General features: G+C 46.2%; 1 protein-coding gene and 1 long non-coding RNA gene across 2 annotated transcripts in view; one reads left to right on the top strand and one right to left on the bottom strand.

The window, feature by feature from the left end:
• LOC141106116 (uncharacterized) overlaps nucleotides 1-6,606 on the top strand; it is a 36,995-nt gene extending 30,389 nt beyond the window's left edge. The window contains exon 3 of the long non-coding RNA XR_012235681.1: nucleotides 6,437-6,606. This is a non-coding gene — a long non-coding RNA (uncharacterized lncRNA). The remainder of the gene's footprint in view (nucleotides 1-6,436) is intronic.
• The window catches only part of DNAJB12 (DnaJ heat shock protein family (Hsp40) member B12), a 90,758-nt gene that overhangs the window by 14,405 nt on the left and 63,338 nt on the right, over nucleotides 1-13,015 (bottom strand). The window contains exon 6 of the mRNA XM_073596560.1: nucleotides 12,058-12,167. Within this exon, the coding sequence (XP_073452661.1) occupies nucleotides 12,058-12,167 (110 nt within the window). The remainder of the gene's footprint in view (nucleotides 1-12,057; nucleotides 12,168-13,015) is intronic.

The raw sequence follows: 13,015 nt of genomic DNA, 5'->3' as shown, positions 1-13,015 counted from the left end.
GCTGAGAAAAAAAAGAAGGCAAAATAATGTCCTGATTCAAATGAAAGGCTGACACCACTTTTGGCAAAAAGGATGGAACAGGTCGTAACACGACCCTGTCATGGTGAAGGATCAAGTATGGTTCCCTGCACGAAAGGGCCACCAAGTCCGACACCCTTCTAGCCGAGGTGATGGCCATCAGGAAGGCTAGCTTGCGTGACAGCATGTCTAATGGATTTCCCTGATCGGCTCAAATGGTTGTTTCTGTAAAACAGACAGCACCAAGTTCAAGTGCAAATGACACATAGGTGACCTGATGGGGGAAGCAAACGAGTTGCCTCCTGCATAAAGGTTCGGACCAGCGAATGGGAGGCTAAAGGCCTTTAAAAGTATGCTGACAGGGCTGAAATCTGACCTCTGATTGTACTCAAATTGGGACTTTAAATGAACCATATGGTATTCGGTGAACAGCGGAACTTTATTAGTATAGTAAAACATCACAGATAATAAGACAATTGGTAAAACGATAATGACAATACAGATAATACTGGCAGAATGTCTCATAAGGAAACCACTAGTGGCAGTAGTACAGTTGATAAGCTGTATACCAAATATCATTTTATAAAGTTCCATGGTTCACCATAAACAAATGGATAATAGTGTTGATGTAGAATTCAAGGTACTGCCTGCAGGACCTATGGCTTCACTGAACCTGAACAGATGCAAATAAACTAATAACTTGATAATCATATTGTAGCTGGACAAAAGACACAGCACCAAGAAGCTCTACGCGTTTCGTGGCACTGCGCCACTCGTCAGGAGCATGCACGTGAAATTTCTACAATGAAAGTATAAAGGAGCAATGAGTATCTACAAATATGTGGACACAATCAGATAAACAACCCCAACCTCAGGGTGTACTCACTGGTTGGGGCTGGAATTTGGTGTGTACTATGGTGATGGGGTGTCGCAGGCCTCCGGGAACAACCTCTCACCGGGAGCCAAGGTGGGCATTTTCGCAGAAGCACAACACACAGGTACCCCTCCAGGGTGGGCATGGAACCACGGGGCGTCTCTGGGGTAAAAAAAGGGAGAGGGTGGAAAAACGAGTGGCAACACAAGGAGGGTGAGGGTGAAGGTAAGTACCCATTGGTGAAAATGGGGGGAGTGCTGAGAAGTTCTGGATCTTTGTTTAGATATGGGATGGAAATATATGACCTTACCAGGCCATAATTTCAATTAAAGTGGATTCCTGAAAGTCCCTTTTATACAATTCCCTCCTCAAATTAATATGATTTCCACAGCTGACGGTAGAAAAGAGAGAATTTTCCCAATCACGTATTTCAGAGGATGCCATTTTCTGGCTTCACACCAAGCAACATAAGTCTTCCAGACCTTATGATAGATCTTCCTAGTGACAGCTTTTCTAGCATTCACTAGGGTAGACACCACTGGTCCCGAAATACCACAGTCCTTCAACATCCTGGCTTCAATAGCCATGCCATCAAATTTAGAGACTGTAAACTGGGGTGGACTATAGGACCTTGAGACAGTAGATCGGGGCGACATGGAAGCGTCCATGGCCCATCTATTGTTAGTCTCACGATCTCCGGGAACCAGGGCCAGGCTGGTGCCACCAGAATGACTGGAACCCCCTGTCTCCGAATCCTGCCCAACAAATGTGGAAGGAGAGGGACCGGGGGGAAAAGCATAAACCAGGGAGTACTGGCTCCATGGAACTACCAGAGCATCTGCTCCGATTGCCTGAGGATCCCTTGTTCGGGACACGAACTGCTGTAGCTCGTTGTTGAACCTGGATGCCAATAGGTCGACCTCTGGCTATCCCCAACGCTGGCAAATTTACTGGAATACCCCTGGGTGTAGGGACCATTTCCCCGGGCAGATCTGCTGGCGGCTGAGATAATCTGACTTCCAGTTCTCTACTCCTGGAATATGGACTGCCGATAGAATCGGCACGTGTCCCTCTGCCCAGGCTAGTATGTGGTTCACCTCCTTCAGAGCTGAATGAATCCTGGTACCGCCTTGGTGGTTTATATAGGCCACTGCAGTGGCTTGGTTGGACTGAACCCTGATAGGACAGTCCTGAAGCTGGACCGTAGGGCCAGATGTACTGCCTGTAACTTCAGGATGTTGATGAGCAGGATCTGTTCTGTCCTTGACCATTTCCCCTGAGCGGTGAGCTCCTCTAGGGTCGCTCCCCAGCCTGAGAGACTGGCATCTGTGGTCAGTACTCTCCAAGTTACCAGGAGGAAGGATCTTCCCTTTAGCAGGTTCTGATCCTGCAACCATCAGTTTAGGCTTAACCGTGCCCGAGGAGATAAGAACATTGGATAATCCAGGGCTTGTCCTCTTCTGTTCCAAGCCAACAAGATGTCTTGTTGTATAGGTCTGGAATGGAACTGGGCATAGGGCACTGCCTCGAAGGAGGACACCATCCTTCCTAGAGATCTGTCACACTTCTTGCCACCCTGCGGGATGCAGGCAATCATGCCAGCAATCCTGTGCTCTAACCCGGCTAGGGCCAAGGACAGTTCATCCTTGGTGATAAAGGGTGAAGCAGAAGCGTTGACTGTAGGCACAATACCAGATAGGTGCAGCAGCTCAGGTTGCCCGCAAGCCTCTGGTCTTTCAGGGGATACAACACCAGGGGTACGACTAGGTTCATCAGGAACTACCGACGACATAGGAGTGCCCTTCCATGAAAGGTTAGTCCTGCTCCTCTTTTTTGAAGACATTTACAAGTCACAAAAAGAGAGTACCTGGATGTAATATTAACACACCTCAAAAGGGAGACCTTTTAATAGGGCTCACCAAGCCCCTATGCAACAATCATGCTATAACCTTTAGCCTGCCAAGCAACTCCTGGTGACTCACGTGACCCGGGTAAGGAGAAATGAACCGCTGCAAATGCCTGGTTCAGAGCCTGCTCTGTGTCCACCAGCTGCCTTCTGGAAGCACCGCATGCTTGGCATACACAGCTTAAATAAGCTGGCTGTGCGGCAGAACATTCTGTGCATGCGTGCTCAGTCCCAGCAGACGCGCGTGGCTGTATTTGCATACGACGTGAACCTTCGTGCGCCCAGACAAAGGCTATGGCGCATGTGCGGCTCCGCCGCGTGCGCCATGGCCGCCAAACAAACTGCTGAGCACAGCAGCGCTCTTGCGAATGCACATGTGCCACGGCGAACCAAGACAAATGGTGCACCGTCGTGCGCCATCATACAGGTAAAAAACAAAGACACAAGCAAAAAAAACTACACTTTGCAAACATCCACAGCTAGCCCAAAACTCCCCCGTATGGTTACCGCACACAGGTGTCCAGCCTCTAGCTAGCTTGGCTGATTGTTACAATTACTGGGACACCCCACAATAGTAAATAAAGGGGTTTCACTTACCCGTCTAGGCATAGGGCAGCTTAGAAACGAAGAGCTCAATCTTCACCCATCACGGTGGGTTCCTATCACTTGAGGACCTTCAAGGACTGGGTACCCTTTTCATGTTTAGGGTCCACTCCCTTGAACCTGTACAGTACCCTGCAGGAATGCCTTAGCGCTGTGGTGTCCAGGATTCCACTTCGCAGTGTCCAGCGCCTGGAGGTTGCATTACAGGCAAAACCTCGCGGGATCTTGAGTCTTCTTTGCAAGGCTCGGGTACCATTCATCTAAGCATATAGAGCCTGTGTCAAATAGATCCGATTGGTCAAACCCTTGATTCATTTAAGAACCGTTTGTGGGACTAGAGAGCGCAAACAAACGTGTCCATCCACCTTGCAGACACTGGTAAAAAAAAAAAACTGAAGTATTTCCTGTATGGGAGGGGTTATATAGGGGATCACTTCCTGTCTAAGACTTTGTCTACCAGTGTCCATTCACCTAGAGATGGCGTATAACCCAGTAAGTAATGAATATTAGCCCAACTTTGTATCCCATGAAGTATGGAAAAGAAAACGCTGTTTCTAGAGGAGTTTAGTGTTTTGCCTGTATGGGCAGTTCATTAGAGGCATATTTTAAGCTCAGCGTTTAGAGGCAGAAAAAACTCTTCTATCTTGCGTTTTTAGTTTTTTGGCAGGAAAAAAAAATGCTTGACGCTCCTAAATGCCTGTACAAAATAACTGGCATCTGCCAAAATAACTGCCGTTTTTTAAGCCCAGTGTGCATGGAGCCTAAGACCCCTTTCATACTGAGGCACTTGAAAACTGCCTATAAAATGGCAAGTGCTTTTCAGGCGCTTTTTTTTTTAGCTCTCCAAACACGATCCAAAGATGCTGCATGCAGGAGTTTTTTCCTCGCCAGTGCACCGCCCCAGTGTGAAAGCATCCATTGATTTTGATGGGAAGCCGTTTTCGTGAGCTTCTCCGGCGCTTTTTTTTAAACGCAAAATCGCTTAAAAAATTTCTCAGTGTAATGGAGGTCTAAGACTGTTTTGCAGGGCAAGTGTTTAGAATAGGCTCTGACATGTTATTGACCTTGTGCTCATAATTAGACCAAAAGCGCAAGCCCTGGCTTGTATATATAACCTATTGTACCTTTAGTGACAGGCTCTCTCCGCGTACACATGGGCGGACTTTTCGACCGGACTGGTCCGACGGACTTTCAACAGACTTTTGACGGACTTCCGATGTACTTTTTAACGAACGGACTTGCTTACACACGATCACACAAAAGTCCGACAGATTTGTACATGATGACGTACACTGGACTAAAATAAGGAAGTTGATAGCCAGTAGCCAATAGCTGCCCTAGCGTGGGTTTTCATCCGTCGGACTAGCATACAGACGAGTGGATTTCTGGGTCTGGCGGAGTTACGACGGAAAGATTTGAAGCATGTTCCAAATCTAAAGTCTGTCAGATTTTCGACTGGAAAAGTCAGCTGAAGGTCCGATGAAGCCCACACACGATCAGATTGTCCGTTGGACAAGTCCGGTCAAAAAATCCGACCGTGTGTACGCTGCATAAGACTTCTCAGGTCATATAAAACAAAACTACCTGGGTCAGGAGTGGAACAATTAGAATTACTATATATTCTCACGCTGCTGTCACAATGGTGCCAAAACACTCTTTGTGACAACACTCCTGAATTAAAAGCTTAAAGCGGACCTTCAATCATTTTTTCAACTTTCCATCTATTAAATCTTCTGCCCTTGTTGTTTTAACTTTGGATAGTAAAACATTTTTTTCTGCCAGTAAACACCTTATACAGCCCACTTCCTGTTTCTTGTCTGGTAAAAAGCCTAGGCTTATGACATCATGCACAGCGCTCTCTCGAGTTTGCCAGGAAGGGAGGGGGCAATGAGTTCTAAGAGGGCCATTGAGGGCTGCAGAGCTGGAGGTGTGCCTCTGTGTGTGTCTGTGTAAATCCAGGAAGTGAACAGGCAGCAGCTTCAGCTGCCCACAGTTAAAATGGATGCAGCCACACTTAGTGGAGGGAGATTTCTGCAGCATATTTGGCAAGTACAGAATCACAGTATATATAAAAAATGCGAAGTAGTCGGAGGGAAGCTTCAGAATGGCAAAGAGCTTTTATTACAAATTATGTGAGCAGACTGCAGTTCCATTTTTAATAAGTATATTTATTTGAGTAGTATTTGATTTTTATTTAAGTGTGTACACTTAGGAGTGTTGTGACAAATTTAAACAAGACTTTTCAGGTTTTTACAGCAAATGATTTGTTTCTGCACAGTTTCCTACAAGTGATGGATGTTACCTCCCATTTGCTTCATTATTTTGTTATTGCAAATGTGAAAGAAAGATAATTGAGAAAAAAAAACGTCTGCATAAAAGCCAAGGCCCTCTTCTCTCCATCTACTATGGAGAGAAGGCCTTGGCTTTTATCAATACATGGAGATACACTAGATGACATTTATCAACACCGTCTTTATGATTATGGTTGCTAACCTGTCACATCTTACACTGTAAGTTAGTAATACATTTATTTAGCTGTATGCAAGCTGCATAATAAATGATAATATCTGCACCTGCTTAAAAAAATTCTTCTTAGAACGCTTAGTTCTGTGGCAGATGTGGAGACCAATAACTCACAAAAGAGGTGCTGGCTCCTTAATGTTAAAAGTTGGAGGTCACTTTTGAATTACCAATGCGCATCACGGTAATACACCCATATTGGAGTAGTCCCATCCTCAAAACGATGTGGTTTGTCATATCAAACACACAGTACATTTGGTTACCAACTTCAGATATAATCAGCAAAAATGAAAGCAGCACCAGTGGAAGTGAATCCACGAGTCTGACTTTTCATCTATAGCATAACCCCACCACCAACCTTTTTAGTGGGAGCCAGGTGAGAAAAAAAAATTCATTTGGACCATGAAACATGAGGACACCCCTACAGGTGCCATTACAATGCTGGATGTTATTGTTTTTTTCTCTATGTGATTTATCATACAGTCTTGTAAAGTATTTTTTTGCCATTGTTCCAGGTACCCAGCCATCACATGACCCATGGGTTTGAAGACAAATATATGAAGGACCACACAGCTGCAAGAATGTTCTCTTCCCAGCCTGAGCAGAAAACTCCTCCTCTCCCATTTCCCTTTCCAATATTTGCCCTTTGTGTAGATTCCTAAAATAAAAATAATCTACAGCTGGTTTTTATTAAATTTTTTTGTGTTCTGAGAGAAAAATGCAGCCATCACATTACTGAACAAATGAAACGGTAATGTGTGTTTTGTTTCTGGAAAATATATTTCCTGACGCCTTTATGGCAGCACACACTGGGTTGTGACTCCGCTCCCACAACCTGACAGGATTGGTCTAGCTATAAAAGTTGAAGAGAGATGACCCCCACCATTCTCTTTTTTATCCTCACCTGACAAGATGGATGGACATCGCAAAGCCTCTTACCGCATCGCCCCAGCAGGTTCAAGCCTCTCCTGTTTGGAAGTCCCTCCTGAACAGACTCTAAAGGAGCTTCTATGGAGGGAACCCAGCTCTGGTGGTCTCAGGGGCATCAGCACAGAACATCTGGCACAAAAGTAAGCTTTAAAGAAGCTTCAAAGATTGCAGTGGTCTCCACTTTTACTTTCAGTTATTTTTCTCCCCCTTCTGCTATTAAACTTATGTTATTTTCTTACCTTCTGGGACCTGTAGTCCCACAGCACTTAGTCCGGTCTGTCATGGCCACCGCGTGTCTCCCCCTGCATTGCGCATGCGCGGGAAGAGGAGATGGGGCCGTTCTGAGTCTTTTTCCAGTTCCCAAGATGTAGCCGGCGCTATCGTGACGCTTCCGTGCATGTGCGAAGCGTCATTTTGCCGCAACGGCGGCGGTCTTTTTAAAAAAGGACTCTGAATCTGAAAAAATAGCGTCTGTATGCCTGTCAGGGATTCCAAGTCACGCTACTGCACACCCTCGCTCACAGTTACACCATTGTGTCCAGGTAAGTGCTCTTAGGCTTCTCCCTTCTCCCGCGACGTAGCCGATCACGTCATAGAAGATCACCTTCATCACGTCACGGGCGAAGCCAGCACACTCGTGTCCTTGAGCTAATGCCTGCTGGGTATGTGGCGCCACCGCTTTGCCAGATAAATTAGCATGTCGCATGTGCTTTAATGAAGCCACGAAAGAAAGAGAATCAGACGTCAGAGAAGTGACTGAACTAATTCGAGAATCCATAATGGAATCAGCAACACCCCTGCCGGCCGGACCAGCCCCAAGCACTTCTTCTGCGGTTCCTCCTCGCTCAACAGTCGATGTGGGGTTGGAACCAGAATCCCCTTTAGAGAGCGAGAAACCAGAAGTACCAGCAGGTTTTGACTTCACTCACTGGTTGAACCCTTTGCAAAATCAGTCAAGGAGGCCATAGGTTGGGAGGAATCTGAGGAAGCACCTCAGAAAACCCAGAAATATTTTCCAAACCTGAAGAGGGACCCAGAGACCTTCCCTTTCATTGAGGAATTAGATGATTTAATCAAAGACGAATGGGAGAGATCCGATAAGAGGCCTAGCCTTAATAATAGACTAGCCAAAATGTATCCTTTAAAAGAGCCTAAGGTTAACTCCTTAATTAATGCTCCTATTGTGGATGCCTCCCTAATGCGCCTGGCAAGACATGTCACCCTACCCATTGAGGACGCAGTCTCCTACCAGGACGTTTTAGATCGGAAGATTGATCTGGAACTTAAAAAAAGCATACTCCACAGCAGGAGGCGCTTGTAGACCAGCAGTCACCACAGCAGCAGTTGGTAGAGCCATCTCGGGCTGGGCTTCCAATATCGAAAAATCTCTTCAGGAAGGAGCAGACTTAGAGAAAGTAATTACCTCTCTGCAGGAACATAGATTGGCAGGCAATTTAGTCGCAGAAGCCTCCGTGGATGTTATCAGATGCTCGGCCTGGGCAATGTTAGCCTCAGTGATGGCAAGGAGAGCTTTGTGGCTAAAACTTTGGATAGCCGACGCAGCATCAAAAACAAATTGGTGCAAAATTCCCTATGATGGTTCTAATCTCTTCGGCCCCCAAATTGGATGCAGCCATTTCCAAGGTGACGGGGGAAAAAAAAAAAAAAAAAATCGTGCCTCATCCCCTCTGACAGGAGACCCAAGAGATCAAGAGGTCCTGCCTACAAGGATAACCTTCCTGAAAGATACAGAGAAACCAAAACCTATAGACCAGGTAAAGAGTTTAAGTGAAACTGGAGCAACACACAGTCATCCTTCCTGAAGATGCGGAACACCAAGGCCACCCCTTCTGGCGAACAGCAGAAGTCTTTTTGAAAATACACCCGCCTATCCTCCGAGGGTGGGCGCCAGACTCAAAAGATTCGCACAAATATGGTCAGAGAACATCGAGGAACCTTGGACCATTTCCATGATCAAGTTCGGTCACAAGTGGAGATTCTTAAACAGGATTCCCAGAAACCACTTTCTTCCAACCAAACTCCCGTCTTCTCCAGGCAAGAGAAGGATCCTTCTAAAGTATATAACAGAATTAAAACAAAAGGAGGCCATCTTGGCGGTTCCGCTATGTCAAAGAGGCACAGGATTCTACTCTCCCCTTTTTCTTGTAAAAAAGAAAACGGGGGATTTACGACCAGTACTGGACTTAAAGAGACTAAACAAAAACATCAAATTAGAATCCTTCAAAATGGAAAGCCTCCAGTCCATACTATTAGCTGTGAATCTAGAAGATTGGATGCTGTCCGTAGATTTATCGGACGCCTATCTTCACATCCCAATACATCCTGCCTTTCAAAGGTTTCTCTGCTTTTCAACCAACCAACATCACTTCCAGTTCCAGTGCCTACCCTTCGGCATCTCGTCGGCTCCCAGGACCTTCACCAAAATTCTTCTGCCCGTCATTGCATACCTCAGAGAGAGAGGTCTAAGAGTACACCATTATCTGGACGGCATACTACTTCTAGCAGAAAGCTGCCAGGTCCTGATGCAGCACCGGGACATCTTACTATGCAAGTTTTCGGTTGGCTAGTGAACTGCCAGAAAAGCAAGTTCCAGCCCACACAGAATATGGTATTTCTGGGGGCGGAACTGGACACCATCCAGAACAGAGTACAGCTTCCTCAGGAGAAGATCATGCCTCTGATCCAAAAAATTCAGAGGCTAATCTCAGCAAAACGCTTACCAGCCAGAGTGTGTATGAGTGTCCTGGGTTCCATGTCTGCAACTCTGCCCATGATCCAGTGGTCCCAATGGCACACGAGAATATTGCAGAATTCCTTTCTGAAGCAGTGGAATGGAATATCAATGCTTCAGACAATCTACATACACAGATATGTGAAACAATCGATGTGGTGGCGGACGCGTTCCAGCAACCTCAAGAGGTACAAATCTATAGTCCCTCCTCAGCCAGAAGTGGTTACTTCAGATGCCAGCCAGAAGGGATGGGAAGCTCATTACCAAAATCTAGCAGCCAAAGGGCAGTGGCAGTTTCGAGCTCACGGTATAGTATCAAATATACTGGAGCTCAGAGCAGCCTTTCAGGCGCTTCTGGCTTTTGCTCCATACCTGGCAGGGAAGAGCATTCTGATTCAAATGGACAACAGAGTCGCTGTAGCATATAATCAGAGGCAAGGGGGTACGAGGAGTCGCACATTAATGGAAGAAGTTCTCCCTATCCTGGATTGGGCACAAGTGCATCTGATGGACCTGAGAGCGGTGCATGTCCCAGCAGCTCAGAACATGCTGGCTGACTATTTGAGCAGGGAACTTCTCTCAAACAACGAATGGTCATTGAGCCAGCAGGCCTTTTCCCTCTTTTCAAAAACTTGGGGAATACCGGAGATCGACTTAGTAGCTACTCCTGTGAACACCAAACGTCGGAGATTTCTGTCAAGAGCAGCTTTCCCATTGGCCGAGGGAACAGATGGTCTGGCCCACCCGTGGAACTTCACGCTGGGATACATTTTTCCACCAGTTCCCTTAATCGCAAGATTCCTATCCAGTCTTCGGAGATCATCAGCCACGGTGATAGCAGTAATTCCTCTTTGGCCGAGGAGGCCGTTGTTCACAATCCTGCTACAGCTCAGCCTGCAACAACCACTGCCTCTCCCGGTAACATCAGACCCCCTATCCCATGGTCAATTCCTGCGCCCAGCGCCAGAGAAGTTACACTTGACAGCATGGAAATTGAAAGGACTTGGCTGCTAGAGCAGGGATGCTCGCAGGAGGTAATTTCGACTCTTCTATAGGCAAGAAAAAACACCACCAACAAAATATACTCGCAAGTCTGGAATAGGTTTTGTTCACTGGCCCAACAAAAAAGTTGGAACCCAGTATCACCAGAGCCACCGCAAGTTCTAGAGTTCCTTCAATTGGGTATTAATAAAGGACTGAGTTCAAGTACCCTTAAAGTCCACGTTTCTGCCCTATCTGCTAAAACAGGCATTAGATGGGCCCTACACCCTCTGGTGATCCAGTTCATGATGGCCTGCCTAAAAATCAGACCTCCAAAGAAACCCACGTTTCCGGCATGGGATCTCTCTACAGTACTTGACGCATTATCAAAACCTCCATTTTTTCCGGCTGAGTCAATTTCTCTTTGGAACCTGACTTTGAAATGAACCTTCCTTATCGCCATTACATCTGCGAGAAGAGTTTCAGAACTTAAAGCACTATTGATAACGGAACCATACTTAGTCCTCTATCCCGATAGAGTGGTATTGAGACCCTCGGAACATTTCATTCCCAAAGTATCATCCTCTTTTCATTATAATCAGGATATCATCCTTCCATCCATCACTAACGACCAAGGCGAACCCCATGCATTGGATGTCAAAACTGTCATTACCAACTATCTGGAAACTACAGCCTCCTTCAGGAAGTCAGATACTCCACACGTATTTCCACACAGGCCTAGGAAGGGTCATCCAGCAACTTCTTGAACGATCGCATCCTGGCTGGTTAATACCATCAAAAAGGCATACTCTACTCATCAACTAACTATCCCGGAAGGCATCAGGGCACACTCAACCAGGGCAGTGGCAACTTCATGGGCAGCATTCTGTAGAGTTTCACCAGAAACAATCTGTAAAGCAGCGACCTGGTCGTCTAGACATACATTCACTTCTCACTATAAGATTGACTCTGCTCAACTAACAGGAGACTTTGGCAGATCCATTATTAAAGCCAATTCCACAGCTCTTTAAATAATAAAACCTTAATTTTTTGCACCCTCCCGACTGGCAAGTTATTTCCCAGTGTGTGTTGCCATGAAGGCGTCAGGAAAACGGAAAATTGTATACTCACCTTTCCGTAATTTTCCTTTCCTGACGCATCTTCATGGCAGCACACAGGTTCCCACCCCGTTCTTAGATGATATATACAGAGAATGGTGGGGGTCATCTCTCTTCAACTTTTATAGCTAGACCAATCCTGTCAGATTGTGGAGGCGGAGTCACAACCCAGTGTGTGCTGCCATGAAGATGCGTCAGTAAAGGAAAATTACGGAAAGGTGAGTATACAATTTTCCGTTTTTACCATATATATAAGCATGAAGAGATATCCAGCTGGTGGAATTCTGGATCTACAGGATCTCCAAATGCTTACAAAACCTGAAGGACAGAAAGGAATTTCCACTCAGGTACTCACGGTCTATGGCTGAGGCTGTAAGGCGGATTGGACACCATCATCTGACTTAGTGCAGATACAATGATCAGGATCAGGATAGGCATCAACTGGACAAACATTCCGAGACTTCCCTGTACAGATAATAGCATTGCATTAATTAATACCTGCTTTGGGATCAAAGAAGAAGAAAAAAAAAAAAAAAACTTAAAAAATTGTGCGGGGTGATAATACAAATCTTTGTGTCTGGTAAAATTGGTCACTTCTAGTCACCGGTAATGGAGGGAAGTGCAAAGCCTGCACCAATTTATATAGCGAAGAATACACAGCTGCACATGTCTGTGTGTGTGTATATATTATCTATCGTAGAGTAATAGAATATTAATAATTTTTCTTTTTTTTAATTCTTTTTTATTGACAAAGATCCAAAAGACAAAATCGGTACAACTTACATCCTGATCAACAGGAGCATAACAGTGAAAAGGTGTGAAGTCTGGTACACGTAGATGTAATGGGTGCAGAGTTACAGTCGTATATAGTTAACCAGTTGCCGACCGCCGCACGACTATATACGTCGACAGAGCGGCACGGGCAGGCAAAAGGACGTATATGTACGTCCTTGCCTGCCCGCGGGTGGGGGGTCCGATCGGACCCCCCCCCGGTGCCTGCGGCGGTCGGCAAATCTCCCCCGGCGATCAGAGGTGAGGGGGAGGCCATCCATTCGTGGCCCCCCCCTCGCGATCGCTCTCAGCCAATGGGATCATTTCCCTGCCTCTGTATTGTACACAGAGGCAGAGGAAATGATGTCATCTCTCCTCGGCTCGGTATTTTCCGTTCCGGGCCGAGGAGAGAAGACTGCAATGTAAGTGCACCAACACACTACACACAGTAGAACATGCCAGGCACACAAAACACCCCGATCCCCCCCCCCGATCGCCCCCCGATCCCCCCCCAATCACCCCCCCCCCCCGTCACAAACTGA

This window comes from Aquarana catesbeiana, linkage group LG08 (assembly GCF_042186555.1).
Source record: "Aquarana catesbeiana isolate 2022-GZ linkage group LG08, ASM4218655v1, whole genome shotgun sequence".
Taxonomy (NCBI): domain Eukaryota; kingdom Metazoa; phylum Chordata; class Amphibia; order Anura; family Ranidae; genus Aquarana; species Aquarana catesbeiana.
The sequence above is the reverse complement of the archived record's forward strand: the minus strand, read 5'-3'. Positions and strand labels throughout refer to the sequence as shown.